The sequence below is a fragment of the Pseudopipra pipra genome, chromosome 25, assembly GCF_036250125.1.
Source record: "Pseudopipra pipra isolate bDixPip1 chromosome 25, bDixPip1.hap1, whole genome shotgun sequence".
In the NCBI taxonomy this organism is placed as follows: Eukaryota; Metazoa; Chordata; class Aves; order Passeriformes; family Pipridae; genus Pseudopipra; species Pseudopipra pipra.
The window spans coordinates 2,253,968-2,280,928 of record NC_087573.1 but is presented as its reverse complement, the minus strand read 5'-3'; the positions used below and the strand labels follow the sequence as shown (position 1 = coordinate 2,280,928).

General features: G+C 45.4%; 1 protein-coding gene across 5 annotated transcripts in view; it reads right to left on the bottom strand.

Moving 5' to 3' along the window:
• The window catches only part of SRGAP2 (SLIT-ROBO Rho GTPase activating protein 2), a 106,789-nt gene that overhangs the window by 50,659 nt on the left and 29,169 nt on the right, over window positions 1–26,961 (bottom strand). For all 5 annotated transcript variants that reach the window (XM_064635954.1, XM_064635958.1, XM_064635959.1 and 2 more), the window contains 2 exons: window positions 20,337–20,529; window positions 10,683–10,845 (listed from right to left, as the gene is read on the bottom strand). In XM_064635954.1, the coding sequence (XP_064492024.1) occupies window positions 10,683–10,845; window positions 20,337–20,529 (356 nt within the window). The remainder of the gene's footprint in view (window positions 1–10,682; window positions 10,846–20,336; window positions 20,530–26,961) is intronic.

Here is a 26,961-nt window from a genome sequence, read left to right as displayed (position 1 = left end):
TGTTAGAGGTATTTAATATCTACTGGGGCAGCAAATTTGATAAGTTCAAGATTATTTATGCCTACAAAGTTCAGGAAAAGAAAAAGATAAAGAGGCAGAGCAGACAAACCCACACTTAAACCAACATTGCTGCCTTGGAAGTCAAGATAGTGTTAAGCCATGAGGGAAAAAAAAAAAAAACAAGACCACACTGATAAATGTAAAAGCCAAAAGAGAGAGTTCATATAATTTAAATCTAAATTATTCTCTTCTGAACACTGTCCAGCTCAGCAGTGCTCAGAGTAGGTTTCTGAGATGATGGTTGTTTTATCCCAGACTGTTTCCCCACCACAATGGGACGCACAAGTGTCCAAGGTCCAATCCTTTGCCTTTTCCATACATTCCAGTCCCACGTTCCTAACTCTGCTCCCCAGGTGCTACTGGGAAAAAAAAAAAAGCATCTGACACAAATGCTGACAAAGGAAAGCATCCTGCTTTTTTTCTGAGGAGTCTTTAATCTAAAGAAAAGCGAGAAGCTGGTGGTTCCCAATTCCCAAGGGAGTTCGCAGCAACAAATCTACAGTTTTTTCCATCTCTGAGAGCAGGAAAAAAAAGCTGAAGCTGCTGCTCATCCCTGCAGTGATGTGGGTCACAAGGGTTTTCTGACTGCCTTTTTCTCAACGTGGAGATGATTAATGGAAGTGACTGGCTGGGTCTGTTTTAAACGCCCTGAGCACTGAACTTTTCACACAGAAGGAGCTTTTGAGCCACACGCTCCACTGTGCTGGTGAAACTGCCTGGACTGGCCCAATCATCTGCCTTTCACCAGGCTCTTTTCAGCCCATTTGCTTATTTCTTGCATAAAATTGCTCATTCACTGCACAAACTGCTGAAGCATCAATTATGCGAAACAGATTAAAATGAATATTTTAATGTATATTCAGGTTTGAAGAAGAAAAGGAGACATGCAAGTGCCAAATTGTCAAAACACAAAACTCTTTGTGCTTCCAAATGAGCAATCAAGAAAGAAGCTGCTGGGTTGCTGGACTGGAAAAAACCTTCCATTAAGATGAAGGTGAGATAGATCATAGGTGCCATGAAAACAAGAGCTGTGCAGTGAGCACTGTTAATATAATGCTGTTCCCTGCACTGATTCCACCAAAAGAAAAAGGTTTAGGAGGGAAAAAAGCTGAGCTGGCTGACCCTGATAAATGAAAATACATTCGAGGAAGCAGAAAGGTTTCCTTGGGAAAGTCAGAAGAAAATGGGAAAGAAGTTGTTGCTCAAGTGCTGTAGAGGGAGGTGAAGGTGATGCACAGAGAGAACTTCCCTGACTTCCCATGGAGTTCAAAGTGCAGCCAGACTCAAGGCTGCTGATCCCAACCCTTGTCACACAGGCATGAGAGATCCCAGGATCATGGCAGAATGTGGCGTGGATTTACAAAGGAAATGCATGTCAAGAAAACAGAACCAACAACCAATGTCTCCAGTATCAATTTCTATTTCAGTATCAAATCCTATGTTGTTCTCTATTATTCTGTATGTTTTGCAAAGGCAGACAGAGCTTAAAATAAGTCTGTTTGTAAACAATCTTCCAGGAAAAAGCAATAAATGAAGGCAAGTCTGATCAGTTTTATTATTATTTATCCATGCTCGGCTCTACCTACAACCAGAGTCTATCTGCACCTCCCTGAAAGGGCTTGTGCAACAAAATCTTATCTAACTGGCTCTACTAATAAACTGTGTGTGTGGGGAGGGGAGGTCCCCACAAACCTTGTCTCCTTATCCCATCAGGGCTAAATCCTTCTGCTCTCGATTTGGGAGATGATCCAGTTGGATCATCACTGATGAACATGGCACAGCACAGGAGCCCAGGAGAATGGGGAAGGGGGAGAGTGGGGCACCAGCACCTCCTCACCTGTGCTGTGCCAAGGTGTGCAACGAGTGGTGACAACCACAGGCTTCCCTTCCTCAGAAAATCAGGAAAACAATCAGCAGCACCCAAGGAAGTCACGCCAGGACGGTGACAGCAGTGCAAACCTGCTTCCTCAGCACGTTCCTCTCAAATTGCCCCTCTGAAGCCTTTCCTGCAGCCCAAAGGAGCTGCTCTGAGCGTGTGTGTGCACAAACACACACACACACACATGCACACTACTCCTTTGTTACCACAGGGTGTATCTGCCCCATGTGCAGAGCTGTAGGTTGCTGCCACATAAATTCCCAGCACCCCGTGCCAGCTCCTCAACGGCCTCTTTGTTCCAGCCCTCCCTCCCCTCCACCTCCCCTCTAATTTAATCAAGATGTTTTTGGGATCTACTGCAGGACTGGCTTGGCTGTTCCGCATTCCACCAAACATTAACGACTTCAGCTTCAAAATATTCCGGGGGGATAATAAATCTGGGAGCGAAGGAATGCCGGCAACATCTCATGCCCCGGATCTCGAGCCTCGGGAGCTGCTGGTTCCAGATCTGATAGAAAAGGATGGGACGGCTTCAAAACAAACATTCCGTGCAGCTCACGAGGTGCTTTCCCCACAAACTCAACCCCAGGACTCCAACCATTGGTGGGTGAATGTGTAACAACACCCAGACAAGAGATTTTATCGGATTGTGTCGCCTCAAATGATGTCGGACGGTGACAGGGAACCCAAACCTGCTGATTCTGAGCTGCTCCCTAACAAGATCAGCTCCCTGCATCTTATAAAAAGCAATAATTAGATGTACATAGGTGGAGAAGAAACACTGAATGTTTTTTGAATCAACAGTGGGAGCTGGGAATGAGTCTTGCTGTAACCAGTGAGGAAATGTGCAGCAGTGCAAGATCCTTTTAAATCCTGTCTAAATCCACGTTACAACACAGGGTATTCATTATGCACTAGTTAAATTCTGCTAATGAAGATTGTTAACCAGGATCCATGTAGCACTTAAACAGAATTTGGTAATTAAAGTTTAGAATTCTTTACAGGTAGATTCTTGATAGTGATTTTTCCTCTTATTAATCAATCCTGCCTGTAATTCACTTGCATGCAGTAGCAAATATGATTTATAACCTCCATGCTCTCAGCTAAACAGTCAACCAGCTTCACTGTGTCAAGTCTCCATCATCAACATCAGCCCAATCCCCATGTTATAAATATATCCCTTATTTTATGAGGATGTACCCTCAGTGAGGGCTGTGACCTGCCTGAATCCTGGGCAAATTTCTCCCACAATTTTTATGGATAAATTGCTCAGCCACTCTCACGTGGCCCTACAGAACAGGAATTCTGTAACAACTTCTCCTAAAGCTTCCAACTCTCCAGAATCTACAGAAAAGCTAAGAAAACAAACCCTGTGTCACACAATACAAATGCATATTTTGGGTGACAGATCATCACTTTCCAGTTTAATGATCCATTATGCCCTGGCCAGTCATATTTAAATAAGAGTTGCTATTATCTAGTTTTCTCCACCATTTCACCAGTGATTTGTTCCACCACTATGTCAGCAAGAAGGAATTTTCCTCCTTAACAGCAGAATCCTGCCCTCTGGAAAGCCATTCCCACGTGGAACCACGTCACACCACTGCCTCCCATCCTCTGGGCTCAGGGAGCTGCTTCCCAACAGCCCCATTCCCTATTTCCCTGTTGTTTTCTTTCTTTTTTCAGAATTCTGTGCTGATCCTATGGAATTTTGGGCTCCAGGTGCTCAATCCCAACAAACCAGGCAGTGTTATGGCCGAGAACTTCCATTCTTGCTGAAAAACCAGCTACACTTGCCCTCCTTGGACAAGCTACACGTGAAAAGGGCTTCTGGAGTGGCAATGGTGGAGTCCTGGAACATATTGGAGTCATTTTGAATGCTCTGCAGGGCAGCTTTGTGCTGCCAACATCCCCTAATATCCTTTTTTTTCCAAACTGCTGTGATGTATCTCTAGGAAAAAGCGACTGGAGGGATCAGTCACAGGAATGACCTGGAGTGTCCCTGCGGTGTCACCTCCTTCCTGCCTGACCTGGATTTTCCCACCTCGAGGGGATCCCACTGGTGCAGTGAAGGAGAGGGTAAGCAGAGAGGAAATCAGAAATAAAATGTAATAACCATGGACTACTTGCACAAAAACCAGGACCAAATGCAGCCTATTCCTTGCCCAATCTATAAGTGACATTTGGGCTTATCACAGAATCATGGAATGGTCTGGGTTGCAATTAAAAATTACCTCATTCCACCCCACCTGCCATGGGCAGGGACACCTTCCACTAGCCCAGGTTGCTCCAAGCCCTGTCCAACTTGGCCTTGGACACTTCCAGGGATGGGGCAGCCACAGCTTCTCTGGGCAACCTGTGCCAGGGCCTCCCACCTTCCTAGGGAAGGGATTTCTCCTTAATATCCCATCCAAACCTCCTCTTTTTCAGCTTTAAGCCATTCCCCCTTGTCCTGTCACTCCAAGCTCTTGTAATGGATTTGATGGTCCCTGGGGTCCCTTCCAATTTGAGACAGTCTCTGATTCTATGATTTTTAGCCTGTCACATATGCAGGAAAACTGCTGCAGCTGCAGGCTCTGGAGTTCAGTCCATCCCTGGGCACCAGGCTCTGATGGCATCGCTGGGCAGGGGAACAGGAGCCATCCACTCCCATTACAGGTGGGGGAATCAAATCTCTACCTCAGCAGGAAATTTATGCACTGTTAGCTCAGATAAGAGCAGCACATGAATTATTTCCCTCCCTCTCCCTTCCCCCATTCCCACTCGTTCTAAAAATAAGCAGGTCGGAAAAGGGGGAGACTTCATTTCCCCGGTGAAGGATCAGGTGGTGCCATTTCACAAGAGGCCTCTGTGTCCTTTTCAGATTTTGGGAAAAGAAAAAGAACTCATCACCATTTCCCAAGGCACCCAAGGCAGAGGAAGATGCAGAGGATAAGGATACAAGCAGGGATGGAGCACGAAGGTACCAACTCTGCACCTCAGGGTTTCACTTGTGGCATTTGCATATTTGCATTTTTCCACTGTTAGGGAAAAAATACTTTTACAAATGCCCAGCATTTCAAGCAGTACATTTCTTTCATGTGCCTGGCTCTCCCACGTGTGGAGTACTTGGAGATTTGTCATATTCTGGTACCAAGGCAGCAAGAGACAACGCTGCAGCTGTAAAGTAGGTCATTGCAAGCACAGACCCCTAAGAGAATTAATAATTCTTCTTCCTTGATTACTGCAAGGCTTTTAACCAATTCATTGTGGATTTTCCATTTCACATCAAACACCCTGCAGTGTGGTAGGAGATAAACTGTTTTTTTTTTAACATGATCAAAGGTGTTAAATGGGAAGCAAATTTCAAACCCTCGGTTTTGTTTTCTTGATTCCACACAGGGTTGTTTTTTTTCTCCCTATAAATAAATATCCCCAATTAAGGGGATACAATAGTGCAAAGGAATGCTGAGCTCTCAAGGTAAGATTCTCTGCAGGGAGAGGATGCATCCACATGGAGCAGGCAGAGAGCAGGGAAGGGTCACTGCTCCCAGCATCCCTGGGAGCTTTTCCAGCTCAAAAAGATGTGTTTTGAACACAGCAGGACCAACCCTGAGTGAGGGACAGGTACCAGCAGGGCAGGCAGATGCTGAGATGGCACCTGGCTCTGCTCAGGGGCACTGCCTGTCCTGAGGCCCCTCCACACACCAACTCATGCACACACTGACTAAATCTGCCTTTCTGCCTATTAACATTTCCCAATTACTGCACAATTTTGTTATGTAAAAATCTGTCAAACTTAAAAAAAAAAAAAAAATCAGTTTGTTCATGAACTACTCCAAGTGGCTGAAGCTTCCACAGTCTGTTCTTTTAAAAAAGCTATTTTTTTTCCTTAAATTTGAACAAGGTTATCAGTCTGCTTCTAGGGAAACCTCAAAGAGACAACGGAGGAAGAGTGATTAAAGATACCAAATTAAAGAGACTGCTGCTCAAAAGGCTATACATGTATAAATAATCCCAAGGGATCCCACTCAAAAGATACATCTGGAGGCAAAAGAGAACCTGATAACCATGCAAGAAACAGAAAGGTTGTACTGTGCAGAGAAATGAAGGGTCACATTAAATAGAGAGGATGGCAGGGGGATAGAGGGAAAAGGGGAAATCAAAGTGGGAATCAGTTCAAAAAGGAAAATATTATATATATATATATATATATTTATATAATATAATATATATATATATAAATAAAGACATAAAGAAATATTGAAATAAATAAATAAAAGGGCCACGCTGAAGGAGGATAAGCAGGAGGAAATCAAAGGAGTGCTCTCCACAAAAGGAGATGAAGGAATGAAAAGGAGAACAGACATCAAAGCAGGATCATCTTCCAGGAGAGGGAGAGGTGACTGGAATAGCAACGCCGGTGGCACACGGGCTTGGAACTTCAGCCTTGTACAAAACCAGGGCTAAATCATTAACTGCTGCACAAACAAGAAAATATTACCCCCTTCCCAAGGTGTAACTGTTTGTTATTTGGACGATTCCATTGTCACCATTTATCTTCCTTTTCTTTGCAGTAGCACAGAATTGCACTGACACTGTCCCTGGGGTCAGACAAATCCCAGATCCCACCAGGATTCATCTGCAGGACTGTTGGAGCAGCAAGTCCCTGACCAACAGCACCTCTGACTGACACCCAAAAGAGATTCCTCAGCACAAAACAAAGGGCATGGAAAAGTACAGTGCTCCAAGAATTCCTACAGCTCAGGCTGCGAGTTCCCAATAAGATCTAAACCTGTAGCACCTAATTTATTCTCTAATTATATATAAACCCACATTTTGGGCAGACAGTGTTCAGCCATGGAAAGGTTCTGCAGGGAGAGGTAACCAAGGAATAAACAAATGCCAGGGGCAGGAAGAAAGGGGCTGACACACACTGTTCATCCAGCACCACTTCAGTGCTGGCTTTGGCAGCAAACACAGCTCCTCTTATCAGCACAGATCCCTTTGAAGTGGCTGCCAGGCTTCCATCCAACACCCAAACAATGGGGACCCTCCACGTCGTCACACGGCCCTGGAGAGGGATCCCATCCCAACCCAGGGACAGGAACACTGGCAGACACAGCCACAGACCAGGCAGGCTTCCCAGGACATCCCAAAACTGCCAACACAAAGCCTTTGGAAACCCGTGTACAGTGCAGGCACCACTGCTGCAATTTGGGGGGTTCAATGATTTTCAGACAGACCCAGCCAAGCTCTGCTGTGCCCGCTGCAGAGTGGTCTGAGGGGTCCAGGGGGAGCACATGAGAACCTCAGCCTGAGGATTCTCCATCCCACTCACTGGAAGAGTCAAACCCCACACGCTGCCACCACTGTTGATGTTCTTCTGGCCAGGGAGAAGGGCCTGGTGTTCCCACCTCAGGCTCTGTGCTGCTCCAGCTCCCACTGCTGCCAGGAGGATGCATTTCCTTCCCAGCACAGACCTTATCACACCCACCCAGGCCCTTTGCTGCCCTCAGGTTGGATTACAGCTGCACACTGTACTCAGATTCCCTTTGAAAAAGCTCTCCACTTCACACGGGGGGAGATACAGCAGCTCAAGAGTTGAGCAACAAAAGGGACCTTGAGCACATCCTTTCTTCCCTGCTCACCTGCTCCACCCCAGCATGACACAAAACACTGATTAGAGGAAACTCTGAGTTACAAATGGCCCAAGAAAAGGATCTTGTGCCCCAGGATTTGATTTCCACTGCCCTCAGCAGAGGAGGATCTCTGTGCTGCTCTCCTCTCCATATTTCATAGCATTACTTACAACCCGGTGAGTAGTTCCTAAATACAAGTTGCCAGAGCACCTGCAATCAGCCAGACACACGTATAACTCTTTTAGAAGCTGTTTTCCAAAGAGGAGTGTGAAAAAAGAACATTTCTCAGACTTTAAAATAATGAAGTGTCATGGAGACAGGGAGTCTTCATGAAACAAGGGCAGAGAGCTCCCAAACCAGCAGCAAGACTGGCACCACAATTCCAACAGCTACCATTTTCACTGGAAAACAGAAAAAAATAAGCTCCTGTCTTAAACTAAACCTGAGTGCCCTGACAGCACCTGAGCTAAGGCTGCACTTCATTAAACTGCAGTGCATGGTTAGAGCAGAGAGGAGATGGTGCAGAACCAGAGAACGAGCTGGAACGACTGCCTGGCACAGGAGAGGCAGGAAACTCCGGTCTCAGAAGCAACACAGCCATTTATTTCACTGCCATGGCCTGGCTAATTAGGTCTGTGGAGAAGCCACATCAAATTTTCTGAGCTGCAGCAGCACACTCAGCCAGCTATGCCCCTGGAACTCGCTCTCATTTGGGTTTTGATCAGGACCTCCTTGCCCAGCTCCGTGGGAGGGTTTGCAGCGTGGCACAGTGGCTTTATTTTCCATGCAGCTCCTGTATAAACTCCATCTCCTTCGAGGCAGATAAAAAGAGCTCAGCTTTCTGAGCTGTCACACACTACAGCAGCTCTTCTCCACTGAAAAATAGGAAAGGATGCCTCAAAAGTTTAAAAAAGGCTGGGAGATCCTAAGGGGAGAGGGAAGAGAAAGTTCTTCAGCAATTCCTCATCAACAGGAGGAGTTTCCCTTTGGGCTGATGTGGTTGCAGAGGCACAAAAATAGATGTCATTCCTAAATATGCTGCCAAGCCACTGAATAATTCCCCATCAATACCTACAGACACTGATCAGAAAGGCAGCCTGAGTGAACAACCCTGGAGAAGTGACTTGATCCACTTGTCCCTGTTTTTTCATCCAGAAAAAGGTAGAAAAGGTACCATTTGTCTGCTCATGGTCCAAAGATATTCTGACAACTCTCTGTGCTGCTTTTGGGATATATTACAAACATGCTGCAGAAGAGTTTCATATATAGGTAACATTTCTTCAAATCCGTGGATGATAAAGCTGATTTGCAATATTTTAACCACACACCTCATCTGTTTTCTAATCTGCAGCACCTTTTGTACCAATTCCTGCTGCTTCTCACAGCTCAGGAAGGGAAGGGATTCCAGTGAAAAAGCACAAGCAGCAGCAGATCCAAGTTCAGCCAAATTTCTCTATTTATCAGCTGCTACCAGATAAGAGAGAATGCAATTTTTGTTTTTAACCACCCAGCACAAGTGGAATAGTAATCAAATACCTGCTTTGGCCTTCAGCCAATGTGATATTCCTGGCAAACAGTCAGGCAACAAGTAGCTGGGATTTATTAACAAGTGCCTTTTGTTTGCTCAAATTATAAATATGGAGCTTGCCCTCGGTCTGTGAGAAAGAAACCAGAGGTGTATTTTGTTGCTGATCAGTTATTTATTTGTTTTTATTCCAGTCCTGCAGCCCAAAATAAAGCACAACCACGGGTTTGCCCTGTTTTATAAAGGGGCTGAAAATGAAGATCCCAGTTCCCAGCCAAAGTGGGATAATATCCATTTCCATGTTCCACTTTGCCAAGGCATTTTCCAGGCCACTTTGCTCAAGCACAGCCCTTGTTGAAATTCTGTGGGGAGATTACTTCTCCTTTGGAAGGATTAGAGGAATTGAAGAGTAACTGCCATTCAATAATCCCGTGTAAGTATCTAATCAACCATAATGTAATTACCAGAAAGTTTTAAAAGGTCAAAAAGGCCTCAGTGTGACGTTACTTGAAAATGAGAAAGATCCCTCCTCTGCTTGGGCAATGACTTAAAAATAAAGAAGTGTAAGAGAAACAGAGTGTAACAGTTGAATGTATTTTTCATACTCCATTAAAAACTCAGGGAATAGGCAGAGGACAAGGAACACCACAGTGCACTTGCACTGATTTTCATTCTCCCCTAGAAATCACAACACACACAAAATCCTGCTGCAACAGAGCAAATTCATCCTGCTCTCCAGGTAACACAGAGATGCTGCTCCTTCAAGTGCATCTTGACACGAAATATCTCACACAATATTGAGCACTGCTCATTTTCTAGCAGCCTGAACAAACTGCATTTTCTAGACTTCCTCCAGCAGTTCGGGCAACAGGGAGAGGTTAAGAAATATCTGAACACTCTTTCCCCTCTCCAGGCCTTGCAAGAATAGAAATAAACTCCCCGAGCTCCTGACACATTGCAAGGGGGTGGGGGCAGAGAAATGGCTTTCAAAGTTAAGAGCTGCAATGATTTCAACATGTTAAGCAGCAGATGTTCCAGCAACGGGCAAATCTCTGCAGAGACCAGGGAACAGGAGTTTCAAAGCTTCCATATCGTGTTTCTTTAACTGGAAGAACAGATTCTTAACAGCAAAACCCTCCCACACTGTCCCACCTTTCTTCCCAGGTGGAAATCAAGGGGAAAGAAAGGGGAGAAGGCAAACAAAAGAGACTTCAATTACATCTTTTCCTTTTTCCAGAGAATGACAATATACCCTTTTATTGTCTGGCATAGCAGGAACTCTCCCTAAGTTTTAACAGCAATTTCTCCTCCATGGCAGATGTAATTCTGTCTTTTGAGAGTTGTTCTTGACTATGTTCAGAGCTGAAGACCTGAAGCACTTCTGCTCATTTAATTAAAGTTTCAACATCCATATGAAACCACGAGCAGGTTAAGAGGAAAAAAAAAACCACGGCCTGAATTTAGACCAACAAATCTCAACTGGCCTCATCTGGGAAAATCCTAAAATGCTAGAAGAATAAAGTCACTGAAAAAATTAAAACCTCAGGTGTTCAGCACAGGCAACAATAAATCAGTGGAACAAAAAAGTCTCAGATACCTTCTTGAAGAGGCGTCCTGAGTCCTCGCTGACCTGCACAAAGCGGGGGATGATGTTGTTGAGATAGATGTCACTGAGGGTGGTGTGGTCCCTGCTCTCCCTCTTCACCTGATTGAGCAGCAGGTTCCAGCAGTTCACTGGCGACAGCACGTTCTGATCCTTCCTAGAAAGGGCACAAAATAGAAAAAATTGGGTAGGACTCACCTGAGGTGAACACAACAATTCTGCTCGTGATGTTCTGTGTCCATAAATGCTGGAAATGCAGCCCTGGGATGGATGGATTTGCTGAGGGAGAGGAGAGCAGAGGAAAACACAGAAAACACCCCCTCAGCTGCATCTCCCTCCATTCCCGTGGCCATTGGGCTTTTGTCCCCCCAGCAAACAGATCCTGCAAATGCAGGCTGCAGTGTGCCAAAGGCAGGCTTTAATTTTTCCTTCTGAATCCAGGATTTTGTGCATAAATCAGTGCCTGAGGGAGACTGGTGGCTCCAGTGTCTGACAACAGGTTTCACGGTCCTGTCTCGAGCATTTGTGTCTTAACCACAATAAAAAGATTTCAAGCACCCAGTTGGTTAAATAAGCATCTGCATGGGAAACAAAATGTTGTGTTTCATGTACAAACCCAATTATGTGAAAGCATCTCTATCTGTCCTGAGCCAAAGAGACAGAAACACTCGCACAAGCAGCTTTATTTTCTCATCTTTGAACCTTCTCCACCTTATTACGGCTGATGCACCCTGCAAATAAGCAATACAAAGGGAGATGAGAGGAACCTCAGTTTCTTTGGATCAGCATTTCATCTGCTGAAAGGAGTAAGTCATTTTTTGGGGGCACCATTTTATCCCAGATAAAAGCAGGGAGGTGAGCAGGGATCGTGTGAGGTGCTCCAGCAGTGCTTGGAACTGGCACATCCAGGTGGAGCCTTAAAAACATCACTTACTTCTCCCTAGGTCTGTTTATCATTCACTTACAGCACAATAATATTTATTTAGAAAAGACCAAGTCAGATCTGTGGTGCAAAGCCAAAGCTCTCCTTGACTGTTGTACGTGACTGGATCGGATTTCTTTCCTCTTAAAAAGAAATGTGGTTTAATTTCCATTGAAAAGGGAATATTCTGCACTTGAAAGGACAGCAATCTCTGCTGCAAGAAATCTCTGACATTGGGAAAATGGGAAAACTAAGCCAGGGCAGACTTTCATTACCCTTCTCATGACATCAGCGGTTGGATTTGTGGTGCAATATGGATAATTTTAGATAAAGAAGAACAGTTCAGAAGGGCTGAGCTCGATGCTTTTTTTCTAAAAAAAAAAAAAATAAATGAAAAGCTCAGGAATGACTGCAGCCTGTGCTTCTCAACTGCTTCAATGTTTGGAGAGTGTGTGTGTAGTGGGAGGGGATATAAAAAGGACTCTGGGCTTTTTGAGGTAAAAAAAAAAATAACAAAAAACATGAGAAGGCACAGATTTAATTTAGAGACAATATTTTCCTTCGTATTCCAGCGTCCTGCACTGCAGGTACAAACCCAGATGGAATGATCCAAGTGCAGAACTGTACAAGGTTCAAACTGCCAGATGTTGAGCCTTGTAAATCAAATAGCTGCCCCTCATCTGCAGCCAGTGTTTGCAGCATAATGCTCGTTTTCTTAATGTGCCACAGAGCTAATTAGTGACTGTGAGAGCTACATAATAGAATTGGGAATCTTTGGGTGCTGACCAGGCTGCAGCCAAAGTGATGAGCAAAGCAGAGCAGGAGCCATGTGCTCTGAGCCTGCTGAGACTGAGATAAGAGCTGCCACCACAAGAGAAGGTAATGAACACATTAAGGGTTTTTTCTTCCACTAAAAAGAGGGCAGGAGGAGAAACAGCATCTCCAGGAGGAGCTTCTCCAAGGAGCAGTGCTGGGTCAGAGGTGTACAGGCCAAATGAAGAGCCACCAACCCTGCCAACAACATGTGGTTCAGGCAGAAGAAAGGATATAAAGAAAAGTTTATGAAGGACAGGACCATAAGATATTAAAAGCTGGCTGGTTTGCTCCTTCACACCAATGATGTCACAGCACTTTACCCACTGACTCAGTGTTTGCCCTCCAAAGCTGGCAGAGCTACAAGTGAAAAATCAACCAACGACCATGAAGAGTTTGGGAATGAAACTTAGGAACAAAAAGCTCAAACTCTCCACCAGCTGACCTTGCTCTAGCTGTTCAAAATCCTCCCTCAACATCCCCAATGGACCATCAGTCCAACCCCACCACGAGCAGCTTGGAAGAGCTGAGAGCCTCGAGGACCACGAGCTATGAATGCATGGAAAGGAGCAGAGAGCAGGTACAAGGGCCTTGCTTCCCAAAGCAAACTGAAGCACCAGGGGGAACCAGAAGAGATGCAACAGTTAACTGGACAATTCCCAGCTGTCCAGCCTGCCCTGCCACAACACCCCGAGCTATTCTAAGGCAGCACATAGCAGGAATACCAGGAGCCCATGAAAAGCCTGGTGAGTAAAATCACTGGTGTCTAATGGCGCCAGATGGGTTGTTGACACACTCCATGTGGTTACACATGAAAGGCCATCCTGCAGGAAAAAAATAATCCCAACCCCACATGTTTCCAATCCGCGGCCGGGATTGTCACCTTGGGATGCGCCGCGAGCGCCGCACCCCGAGCTCGACCCCAGGCAGCCACAGCTCTGCACATTTCCAGGTTTTTCATTTAAATTCCTCTAATTTCCCGGTGTCTGACGGGTTCACTAACCCCTTCAGTGCCTCCTTGAAATGGCCCTTTGCTGTTGAACAGGTTTGATGTCTCCATGACGAGGTTTTTACAGGAAGGGAGACAAAACCTCCCCGTTATTCGCCAGTGACGATTTTCCCAGCAAAAAGCAGAGAAAGGCAGGAATGAAACAGAAAAGGAAAGAGGCAGTGACTTGCTTCAAACCTTCCAAGAAGCCTTTAAAACTCCACACAGCTTAGAGCACCTCTAAAACTGCAGCATTTCCTGGGGTGGAACGTGGCCACAGTTTTCACAACACGGAGCAGAAGTTCTACAACTGTTTACAGCAAACCCTTTCCAATCGTAACCACGAGCAGATGGCAGAGAGGCAAATTGTGATTTTCATTAACCATTTGAATCCTCAAAGGAGCTGGCAAATACACCCTGCTTCCAGTTTCATGTCACCACAGAGGAGGGGTGAAAAGGGGAAGGAAAATATGCAACAGGGTACGACCAAGAACAAGCTCCATTTCCACCCATTCCGCAGGATGACGGAGTCAGTGCTCACCCTGAAGTGATAAAAACTGATGAGATCAACCCAAAACTTTAGGACTTGGATATGAATTTTCCCAAAGTGCTGGCAACTTCACATTCACAACAACTGCTGGAGTCAAACTCCCCCCGCCCCGTGAAGGGGACGAGGAGAAGAAAGAGGAGGAGGAGGAGGAAGACGCCAAGATCCAGGTTTATTTCAAGCACTATTTATACTCACATAAAGATGGTGTGATGATAGTGAATCTGGAGAGTTTATTTAGGTTAGCCTAAATTACACCAGATCACAGCAATCAGGGGTGTTTGGGAGCAGGAAGAGGAAGTTGTGCACGGATTTTTAGGGAACCACAAAGTATGAAGCTCTGTGGTTTCTCGGGCGTTATCTTGATGGGGTCCTGTGCAACTTCCACTTCAAAGTTTTCAGCTGGTCTCAAAAGATCAGAAGGGAAGGCTGAGCCTCAAATATCTGAAATGTCTTAATTAAATTACTCATTCATACAAGGACCTTGCAGACAATCCAAGATTTGTCTGCTTTAAGCAAGCAGGAGAGAGAGCCAGACAACAGTGACACAGAGTTGGGCACTGCAAAGTAACAGCAGAAAATACAAAATAGATTAAAAAAAGACCCAAAGCAAACAAACAAAAAAAATAATTTAAAAAAAAGTGATTAAAAATTTGAAAAATTCAAAAACCACGTCCACAAATCAGGAATAGGAATATTGGGTTTCCATAAGGAGCACCAGACAAGGGAATGAATCAGATGAGAATTAAAATATGACTAAATAAACACTTAAACGAATGAACACAGAATCACAGAATGGTTTGGGTGGGAAGGGACCTTAAAGCTCATCCAGTCTCACCCCCTGCCATGGGCAGGGACACCTTCCACCAGCCCAGGTGGCTCCAAGCCCTGTCCAGCCTGGCCTTGGACACTTCCAGGGATGGGGCAGCCACAGCTTCTCTGGGCACCCTGTGCCAGGGCCTCCCCACCCTCCCAGGGAAGGATTTCTTCTGTACATCCAACACAAACTTCTCCTCTTTCCATTTGAACCTATCCCCCCATCAGTTCCTCAGGAAGGGTCTCCTCTCCAAGGGACATCACACTGTCCATGGGAGCAGAAAACCTTCCCGACCACCCTTCCTGTGAATGATGATTTTAAAACAAGTCTCCTGGTGGTAACACACAACAGCAGAAGTTTCCTGTTCCACCTCCCCAAAATTTTCAGGACCTGCTCCCTAGGGGTGTTCAATGGACACTTCCAGACCCAAAACACATCCCAAAACAGTCCACCCTGCAAACCATGGGAGCTGGAGCCAGGCCAGGGGTCAGAGCAGAGATTTAATTGTTGCTGTGAACACTATTTCAAACCTCCCTGAATTTTGCACTCTGGCAACAGTGGCTGCAATCACACCAAGCAACACAGGGCGAGACTGGGATCACTGATATGATGAAAAGCAGCACAGAAATCCCCCCCTGAGGCTTTCCATCCATTTTCCCTGGTCACGTCTCCCTGGCTCTCTGCATTCAAGGAGGTCACTGAATAAATGAATGTTTCATGCTTAGAAAAACCTCCCAAACGCTGGTACTTGACAGACTCGGGCAAACATGTGCAGGACTCAGCTTCATCAAAAAGAATCACAGGTCAAAACAGCCTATGACAATGTTTTTTACTATCATCATCATCATTATTATTATTATTATAAACATTATCATAATGATGATAATGTAATTGAAGTCCACATGACCCAAATGCTTCTGTCAATACCTCCCTCACAAGCCTGTATTCCCATCTTTGCTTTAAAGAAATAATTTGGCTTTTAAGGAAAATTAAAGCTGAACTTCTCTGCAAGCTGCTCATTCAGCTCGAGCTCTGATTTTCCCTGACACAGCTCAGCGTTAACTGCAAATTTTGAGAATTACAAGCATGGACATCCATGCTGCTCCCTGCCCTTCTCTTCCAAAAGATTCCAGTTATGAACATCTGTTGTTTACAAGTGCTCAGCCTGAAGGTTGCCAGACTTATTCTGCATCTTCTACTTCAAGGCAAGGGCTGCCAGAAAGCCATCTGAATTTCATGCTGGGATATCCTGGACATTCAGCTCTCCAGCTGACAATTGCTACTCAGTGTCCTGCTTCCAAAGATTATCTTGATTTAAAATATGGCCTTAAAATAGCACTGTCTTTTCACTTTTTTTTTCCTTCTTCTGTTTTGTTTTTTTTTTTTTTTCTTTCCCATTTTCTCTCTTGAAAGGAATCACTCAAGGTTTGCCACGGTTTTTATGCTTTTTGAATAGTCAAATGCCTCTAGGACAAAAATCACGTGAAACAGGAGGATTGAAGGCTGGAGCTGAAGGTCCCAGGGTCTCACTGGAGTGGGACAGAGCCCTTCTCTGGGGCTGGAAGTCAAGAAGAGACCCCCAGACCCAAGAGACATCTGTGAAGTGGATGCTCTGATTTACCTGCTACACAGCTTAGTCAGGCAGATCTTTAAGGAGCAATGACTACACCAAACCTGTGACCACCAAGCTCTTGTAACAACCAGAGTTAGAAGACTTGGGCTATAAAATGCCTTTTTTTTCCTCCACTCCTTGTGCCACTCCTATTTACCAGTGGGTTCTGAGGAATATATATTATATATATACCAAATATATACATTGTGTATGACTCTTTCATAGCCTGTTCTGAAAAAAAGCACATTTTTAGAAGAGAATAGGCAAAGTGAGGTCTAACAGCCATGGTGGAGAGTTAAAAGCAAGTAAAACCTGGGATATATCCAACTGCCATCAACTCGTATGTCACCTTGGCTAAATCAATCTGTTCCCCTTCTTCAGACATCTCAGATGAGAATAACACACACCTACCTCTGTAAATCATTTTAAGATGCCCCAGTGAAGCTTCAAGCTGAGCACTGTGCAAACACCCTTTCAGTCCAGCCCCAGCTATGTAGAGTTTGCTGTAAAGACCCAACTGCCCACATTTCAGAACCGATATGGAAAATACTCCTACAAGGACAGGCTGAGAGAAATTGGATTTGTTCAGCCTGGAGGAGAGAAGCTTCAGGGTGACCTAACTGTGCCCCTCCATACCTGCAGGAGCTGAGAAGAAAGGTGGAGAGGAACTATTTACAAGGGCTTGGAGTGACAGGACAAGGGGGAATGGCTTCAAACTGACAGAGGGTAGGTTTAGGTTGGATATGAGGAAGAAACTCAGGGTGGGGAGGCCCTGGCACAGGTTGCCCAGAGAAGCTGTGGCTGCTCCATCCCTGGGAGTGTCCAAGGCCAGGTTGGACGGGGCTTGTAACAACAACCTGGGCTAGTGGAAGGTGTCTCTGCCCATGGCAAGGGGACAAGACGATCTTTGAGGTCCCTTCCCACCCAAACCATTCTGGGATTCTGTGCAAACGTGCCCACCTGAGCAGCTCCCCCTCCGAGGCAGGAAAACAAACCCCACGCAAAGCCTCTGTGAGAACCCCCCCAGCAGCCTGCCCTTTCCCCTGCTCTTTCCTTGAAGCCTGTTCCTTTTTCCAGCTGCTGGAGGGAGCCACACAATCCAATTTCAAGGGTCAGCCTGAAGCCTCCCGCCCTTGACAGCGTTTCCCTTAAACGATCACAGTCGGAGCAACTCGGCAATTACATAATAGCTGTTGAGTATGAAAGCACATGCAAATTACAGGGTGAGTGCCTGGCAGATTCCCTCCCTGAGTGTGTGTTATGGGATCTAAAAAGGGCCAGTGACACGGGGAGCAGGCCCCGAATGATACGGTACCTTCCGACATAATTGCCGGGTTCTGGGGAGAGCAGCCTATTACGGGGTATTTATAGGGTCAGAGCCAGGCAATTACAGCCCAGGGCTCCTCTCACAGACATGTAATCCCAGGCTCCCGAGGAGGAGAGATCTGATGGCTGCCTTTGATCAAACGGGCTTCTGGGGGCTTCCCAAGGAGATTACAGCTTCAGCATCTCCAGAGGAGATACCAGCCAAGATAGTCTCCCCAGCTCAGACAGGGCAGTGGTGAGGAGAGGTAATTAGAACTGGAATTGCTTCCTTACTGATCCCTGTGGGATTCTGACACAACTCTGACTGTCGCAGACAGCAGACAAGTGGCCAAACAAGTCCTAGATGGAGGTGCCCAGGACAGACAGCTTGACCTGTGCCACTGCTGTGGCCAGTATTGCCCACAGAAATGGTTTTTTCTCTTATTCCAACTCTTGACCAACTTAACAACTCATACACTTGGGACTCAGACTTTGCAGGGGTAACATATTCCAAGAGCAAGGTATTTTTCTGTCATTTTTCTACTCCCTAATGTGAGTGAAATGAGGAGCCTGAGCGGCATCAGCTCTTTCCCTGCAAACTGAAGTCGATGCTCATGAACAGCTTTCAGAGTATTTTGGGCAATGCCCTGCACTTGACCAGAAAAGCATCGACATTTAATTCAGAAATTCAAGCTAAGGTTTTATGTGCTGACAAAATCACCTCTCCAATTCAGGCTATACTCCACAGCTGGGATATCTGAGGTCAGTTTTGTCCAGGTACAGCTTTGTAAATCTTATCTGAAGGGCAAACAGCTCAAAAACCCCGGGCAGGGGTCAATAAGGAAACTGCATTAGAGCAAAAAAAATAAAAAATAAAAAATTTAAAACCCTGCAGTATCACAGCTAGGATGAAGTATTAATTCACATGAAGTATGACACCATGTAGGAGTCTGTCTGACTACAGTCAAAACTTCCACATTATACATTCACTCTAAATCTCCAAATAGGAACTTTCCCGACACTGGAAGCTGGATATAAAAGCATTTCTACGGGATGTTTCACACCGTGTAATATAAAGGAAATCACCTCAATTTTCACCAGGAACAACAACAAAATCAACTGAAAAGACCAATCATAATGCAAAGGAAAATTACAGTTCAAGGCATAATTTCTTTAGTGCCATCTTAAAGGCATGTGCAGAATACACACAAGCTTATGGCTGTAACAACATTTGCACTGGAGAGGAAAAGAAAAAACACTTCAGACAATGACAGGTCTATAGATAAGCAGAATAACTCTTCTCCAGCCTGTCAAACAGCTCTGCTGGGCAGTCAGGCTTTCCCAACAACGCAGAACAATGTGTGTTTGAAAGGAGAACTAAATTAAACGACATCAAAGCTGCACAGAAGGGAAACTAAAATGGTGCCTCCTTAATGGCTTCCACAAGAGGAGCTGCTGGTGGAGCAGGAAAGCTGCTGCTGCATCCCCACATCCCTGCAAACACAGCAACAACCAAACACAACACCCGGGGAACAGCCCGACCCAAACAACGCTCGAAGTGACGCCGCATTTTGGGCGGGGGCAGACCCAGATGGATCCTCTCAGCCCAATCTGTCCAAAGCAGAAATGATTCAGGTCCCAAGGCTGCTTTAGCTCCGTTGTGTTTTCCCCAGCTGCTGCCCTGACAACAAAACCCAACAAGCCCCGTGCTCTGCCCAGATGTCAACCCCGGGAGCTCCACGCCGGTCACCTCCTCACCGGGCTAGTGGCTCTGCACCAGCCCCTCCTTCATCCACAGGTCCTCTCCTGCATCCCTCCCTTCCCTGGGAAAAGTACCTCCTGGCAGGAGTCAGGAGTAAATCAGAAAGACTTGAATCCATGAAACCACGTTCCTACATGTGTTAATCATCCCAACTCAGATAAGTGGGGAAAAACCAAAAACCAGGAACAACCACAGCAACAGAGTCAGATCCACTTGGCTTCATGCTTCAAGCAGGGGAAAAATTGACTGTTAATAAGGACATCTTTAAATTTTAACTAAGTCCCATCAGCTTAGTACCTCGGGATTCCCCTGCCCTCAGTGGCACAGCTCTGTTGGACTCAGGAGTACTCCTGGCCTCGTTTCTCTACTGTTTGAAGTGATAGTAGCAGAGATACAACACTCAACTCCCACTCAACTCAACTGAGTATGTGTGGGATATTGAAAACAGAGAGCTGACAGCATAAAACAGATTGGAAACAGTCACCCATAAAAAAACCCCAAAAAACCAGACCAAAGCCACCAGCACTGAAGGAAATCCTGGCTTTGTCCCCCAAATGTGGTGCAACAGCTTTGCCCACCTCCCCCAAGAAAATTATGCCTTTTAGACATGCCAATTTTTACCATTTCATTCTCTGAATGAAAGCAGAGAAAACTGACAGCATTTGACCTACCAGGAATAACTGAAATAAGCATCCAGGAACATGGAATGGGTTCTGTGTTCAACCCAAACCTGGGAAACATTTGGCTCTGACATTCACAGCAGTGCTGGTCCCTACAGTCACTGCATCAACTCTCTTTCCCATCCCTACCCTTGCAATCAAATCTCCTGGGGGAGGGAGGAGGGAGAGGAAAAAGGGCAAAAACAAAAGGCAAATACTCTACTTGAATTGCTGGTCTTTGGTGCTCCTAGTTTTAGCCAGGAATCTCTCAGCCAACTTCTCCAAATTCCTTGAGTAATCCATCTCAATCTCTGCCTTCTTGCGGAAGAAATCCTGCAAGTCCTGCAGTAACTGGACCCGAAGCTCACACTGTTGGTCAAGGCATTTCAGCTGCTCTACCAATTGGGCACGGATCTCTGTAACAAATAAAAAGCACTAAAGATTAAACAAAATCCCATCAGAGAAAAAAAAAACAAAACCAAAACCATCAAAAATCTCCAAGAAAATATAGTTAAAAATATATTCCCTCATTAGTGACATGTCAGCAAAGCTCCATCACCGTGATTGACTCTACCTGCAGACAGAAAATGATTGCAGTTGTATCTTGGATTTTCAGCCAAAAACCTGCAATTTGGTGCACAGACCTACCAGCAAAGCTTCACTGCTGGAAAGTGCATCAGTTACAAGTGTCAAGTGCATTTTTGGCATCAGGAACAAGTGGTCACTGCCTAAAAATGTACTGAATCTCGGTCTGGAAAAAGGGCTAAATGCTGCAATACCCCACGTCAGCTCTGAAAATCACTTCAGGGAATTTCTATCAAATTCCTCTGCAGACAATTCCTGATGCAGAAACAAGACGTTGCACATTCTGGGGCACTCCCCCAAGGCACCAATTTTGGATTCTTCAGTTGGTTACTGAGTCTCCAGCTGTGCAGCTCTCGTTAGAAACCAAGCCATGAAACAGAGAAAAGACAGCCCTTCAGGGAGCCAACACGACAGCACTTCCCAGCAGGGAATTATCTCCAGGAAGATGCTTTTTAAAAATATCTGCAAGTATCATATCTGTGTCTGAAGGACTCATAAAGCACATGGATATAAGTGTTAATATTGTAATTAATGATATTAATTATTAACACGTATTCATCATAATTGCAGCGTAATTATTATGAATATATCTACGTGAACACAATATTTTACAAACAGTTTTCAAACGTTTCACAAATATGAAAACATCTCCCATTAGCACAGAGCCAGGTGTCCTCCTTATCCCACTGATCCTGAATTTGAGGGACAGAACAGTGAAGTGACTCACTCACGGTCAAAGAGGGCAAGAAAACACAGCAGAAGCGTGTCACTCTCAGTCTAAAAATGCAGAAATATTCAGTGATGCAGCCAGTAAAGGTTATTTGGCTTTTATACAGGCAATAAACTCAACATGAAACCAATAAAATATGCACTTTCATCTCAAGGTCTTTGAGCAGTCAAACTGTAGAGAGGTCTGACTGTTAGTGCTGCTCTTTCCAGAGGTTTTCCAAGCTGTGCTGTTCCAAGCTGAATCCAGAACCAGCAATAAAATAACTAAAATTCACATTTCCAGCACTCACAGCTTTTCTTCCCATCTCCACGCTGCGACTGCGAGTTTGTCGCCACAGCTGAAAGTGGGGAAGGGATCATTTCCCAAATGCAATTTTTTAATCAAATCCTTCATGGCTAATTCCTGAAATACATCATCTCAGAGGCCAGCCTGGCTCCTCGGCGTGCTTGTCCCTTTGCCCAGAGAAAAGCAAACCATCTGGACCTCCGTGGCTTCACTCCTGCCATGCTCTGCTGAGCATCAGCTGCCTTGAATCCTGCTCACATCTGTGGGAGCAGTTTTAGGGGACCCATCTTTATTTTAGGGACTCCCAAACCCAAAATAAAATTACGGCTTCTAGTTAGACTTGCCCCCCAAAAAAAAAAAAAATTAAAAGAAAATCACAATCTGCATGAATGTGGCATTTTCAAGCTCGATTAGCACTTTAGTTTGGTAGTTCCACTTCTCCCAGACTGTGCCCAGGGCCTTCCACAGCAAGGAGAGAACACAAGCAGCAAGGTCATGGCATGGGATGAAGTAGAGTAGAGCTGGTCAGGTTTATTTTTTTCCCCCAGGAGAGAATTTCAGGAAACAGAAAACTTGTGTTTCTTCATCAGCAAACACAAGTACACACAAATACACTGGCCTGAGTTGTCCATGTACTTCTTTTATCAAACCTATGGACCTCAGGGAAGGTGGCACGTGGAAGCAGGACCACAGCAGGTAAAACCTGCACACTGCACTCACTGCAACTTAGGAGAGTTCTTTGGTTTTGAGATGCCTGTGTTGTTTCTTCCAGTATTTCAGGACTGGCAGGGCCTGGAAGGGGCACGGGGAGAGAATGGATATTTACACACATCAGATCTGCCAAAACTTCTGTCAAAATCTGCTGTTCCACATATTCTCTACACATCTCAGCTCGAGCCCCAGACACACAACCACCCAAATATTTGCAAAGTGACACCTTTAGCCAGGTGAATGCAAACCAGACACCCCCATTCCACCTGGGGCTTTGCCATTAAGACTTTACAAAGTAAGGTCTCTTTTCTCAGGCAACTCTCAGCAAGACAAGAGGGCTCAGTCTTAAGCTGTGCCAGGGGAGGTTTAGGTTGGATATTAGGAAGAATTTCTTTCCAGAGAGGGTGCTCAGCCATTGGAATGGGCTGCCCAGGGAAGTGAGGGATTCTCCATCCCTGGAGGTGTTTAAAGACAGACTGGATGTGGCATCAGTGCCATGGGCTGGGAAACACAGTGGGGTTGGATCAAGGGTTGGACTTGATGATCTCAGAGGTCCCTTCCAACCCAGCTGATTCTGAGATTCTATGATCTTAATTACAAAATCACAGGGAAGCTCAAGCCCTCGGCTCTCAAGGTGGGACACTTCACACGCGGCTCTGCCTGAACAGCAGCAAGAACCAGGAACTTTGCCTTGGGTACGAAACGCGCCGTCAGCACTTTCCCTTTCTAAATAAACCCAGTGTTTTTGGAGGGGAGCAGCGACAGCTGACTGGGCTCCCGTAGGGAACAATGAGCTATTCAGCTCCAGCTTATCGGGTCCGTGGCGCTGGGCTGGAGAAGGGCGACCTTGCTCATCTTTGGAAAACACGCCCCGCGAGCCCTCCGCCGCAAAATAAAAAATCAAGAATGCAGGAATTTCCTGAGGCTTACACTGGGCTTTCTGGAGTATAAAGTGTCTGCTTGTTTTCCCACTGCTTGCACAAGCAGGAGGTATTTTTTTTCCTCCAGTCTTACTCCCAGCACATACCCCGGTGGAGCGGGAGCAGCCCGTGCTCTCACCCCGCGGGTCACCGAGTTACACGGGACCTTTTCATGTCTGCAGTCACAACAACCACTTTAATTTCGAACTCAGCGCTCCTGCATCTTTTAATTTGCACAGGTTATTAGGTTAACAGCCACTTTAAACACCAAAAAGCCTTTTCCCCCCCTCCTTTTTTTCCTTTAGAGCGTGGCAATCCCACCCACTGGGATCATGCAAGACAAGGAACAGCCTCCTGAAGGCTCTGCTCCTGCTGCCAGTGCTTCAAGTGCCTGAAGGTGACTAATTCAAGGTCAAGATGCCTGTGGCAAAATTAGGATTAAACACCAGGTATTCTTATTCTAAGCCTTGCCCTGTATTGCTGAATCCTTTCTATTGTATTTCAAGCTCACGTGGCTGACAACCACATAATCTGAAGGTCTCTTGTAGCCACAGGAAAGTTTTCCATCTGTTTAAAACAAACCATTTATTCATTTCCATCATAAAGTCACCTGGGTCACCGAGGGACAGACCACTGTATAATCCTCCACAGTTGTGTAACTTTAACTTTTATCCCTTCTGCAACCACCTTCTCAGCATTCCCTGCAGCACTCTGCAGGCATGGCTAGTTTTTAATGAATTCAAAGGGTAAGGAAAGATCTTCTACTTTCTGTATTTTAGCCACATATGTCATTCATTGCCCAGGGAGGTTGTGGGTCCCTCATCCCTGGAAGTGTCCAAGGCCAGGCTGGACAGAGCTTGGAGCAACCTGGGCTAGTGGAAGGTGTCCCTGCCCACGGAACAAGATGAGCTTTAAGGTCCCTTCCCACCCAAACCAGTTTAGGATTCCATGATTTTCAACATTTAGCATCTCTTTGACCTTTTTTTTCCTTTTAAAATTTCAGAGCATATAGACAAATGACACTGCATTACCATGAAGGAACTGTCCCTGAATAAAATGCTGGTATTTAAGGGATGGTGTCTCTAATACTTCCAGGGAAAGGTCATGGAAGTTAAAAGACACACTACATTCAAGGCACCAGCATACCTGGTCATATCTTTCAAAAATCTGCATGATCTTCATAATTTGTCTTTATGACAAATCCAAGCTCCCACAACACTCTTACCCTACAATCTTTGAACAATCCAGCAAACAAAAATTAATAGCAAGTTATCCTTATTTTTGAAAAAACCTGATTTTTTTTTTTTTAACTTGAGCAGATTATAAGAATTGTGCTGCAATTATAGACCAGCACAGGGGCTCCTCAAACTACACCAACCAGGAGTGACTTTCTGCAAAGCTCCTGGCAAGAATTTGTGATTTCACAAAACAATTCCACCTGGAGCTGGTGGAACAGACTGGAACTGTACCTTGCTGTTCATTCACCTTCTGGAAAAAAACTTACCAAAATGATTTTTTTTTAGGGCTTAAGCATCCCATAAAGTAAAGCTGGAAGTCTGGAAATGAATTTCTGTAGTGATTTGTTCAACAGGTCAGCAGGGCAACCTCAGCCCCGGCAGATCAACCTTGCCTGGGCATTCCATGCACTCTGAGCAACGTTCCCGCTCCAAGCAGGATCATCTCCCTCCCTAGGAAGGGTTTCAGCTCTTCCCAGTGATAAGCTCTAACTGGATAGCAACCCAGTGAATCACCTGACAGCACAAGAGCAGCAGGAGAAGGCACGAGCAGCCCCAGGAGAAGGCACGAGCAGCCCCAGCTGCTTTTCAGTATCTCCCTCCATCTCCCTGGATCCGCTCGGCGGCTTTCCCAAGATGTTCCCACCCCCATCCCGAGTGCCACGCTGTATAAAAAACATGACAGGCTTGGGAAAGGAGTGGGATGACAACCAAACAGAAGCCCCAAGCCCCAGCTCCCGCCCAGATTAAACAGCAACGCTCTCACCCACGCGGATCCGCTCCGACCGGCGGAGCCGAGCTCCAAACCCAGCCTTGCCTTGGTGGTCCCCCCATGCCATGGGAGCTCAATACCAAGCCAAAATCAAGGGAAAGCAGAATCCAGCCAGGAATGGGAAGGTGGCAGCCAGCAGGTTCAAAACCCTGGGGTGTAGTTCAGTTATCCCTGACTATCCAGCACAGAAGGAATCGGGTGGAAGGACTGGGAAACACCGTGTTAAACTGCACACACAGCTCTAACACAACATGAAAGACAAAGCAGGCCAAAGTGGACAAAAAAATCTCCATTTAACACAGAAGAGCGGAGCTGTGGATTTAAACCTTGTGCCTTGCCTGTGACAAGCTTTTAAATTGCCATCTCCTGGAAGCTGCCACACGCTCTGGGCTGAACATCAGAGAAAGGCAGTGGCACAGGCATCCACCTGCCTCTCTTTGCAGACTCCAGGGAAGTTAAATTAAAGATCACAGCTTAGTTTGATGCTAACACCCCACTCAGTTTCAACAAATTAAAAACAGCCAACACCACGACCGAGAGTCAAAGGAAAAAACCATTTAAATACACAAATGACTTTTAAGAGAATGCATCGAATCACATATTTCAACGTGTTCTCATCACATGACCAAGAACTGTTCACATTTCCCCAGCTATCACATATGAGAGGCTGTCCTCCAAAAGTGAAGGGCTTTGTAGTTTCGTGAATGTTTTCACTGGTACATGATTACAAACAGGGCTGTGACAAATGACAGGCAACAGCCCAGCAACCCCAACCGTGGCTGGGGGGTTTAATGACTTAGAAAAGCCTTTCTGCAGTAACAGCAAGAATTTCACAGAACAAGCTGTGCCACTAGCCAAAAGCAGTTGATCTTCACAGCCTTAAAATTCTCCCTGGCAGTCTAAAATCTGGGCTTTGAAGTGAAAATGATATAAGAGGAGGAAATACAGTCTTTTGTTTAAGGCCAGAGCCAGGAGGGAGCTTCGGGTTCACAACCACTGCATGCCCTGGATAAGGTAAATATTCTTTTTACAACCAGGATATTCCTTATCTATTTGAGAAATAATAGCAATGGGTAACACACACTGATAAGAATCCTTTTATAGTTATAAATACATAAACAGAACTGTAGGCGTTAGGAGCTGAAATTCTTTCCAACAGAGACTGACGAAATTGTTTCGAGGTGTAAGACAAGTGCATGAAGATTTGCATTAATGAAGTGAAAGAAGAGGATGCAAGACATGCTTAAAAGCAAAAATTAAGGCTGGCCCTTTTATTTTCTTACCTGTGTCACAATATATTTGCATCACTAATTACTTGGGTCTGCCAGCTTTTCCAGGCACAACCCAAGTGCCACTTGCAGGAGCCCAGCAGCCAAAACTCTGTGCCTTGTGTGACACCCCCATCCCACCTGGGACCTAGAAAATTTATAACTTTAAACACCCCTCGACTGGAATCCCATCAACCACAGTACACTGGTTTTCCTTATCCACACAAAAAACCCCACTCATCTGCAATTCACAGATTGCAAACTGGTGAGAGGCTTCAGAACTTCAGAGCTTTGAAGTGAACGCTCAAAATCATGCAATTAAACGTTGCCAAGGTGTTTAAT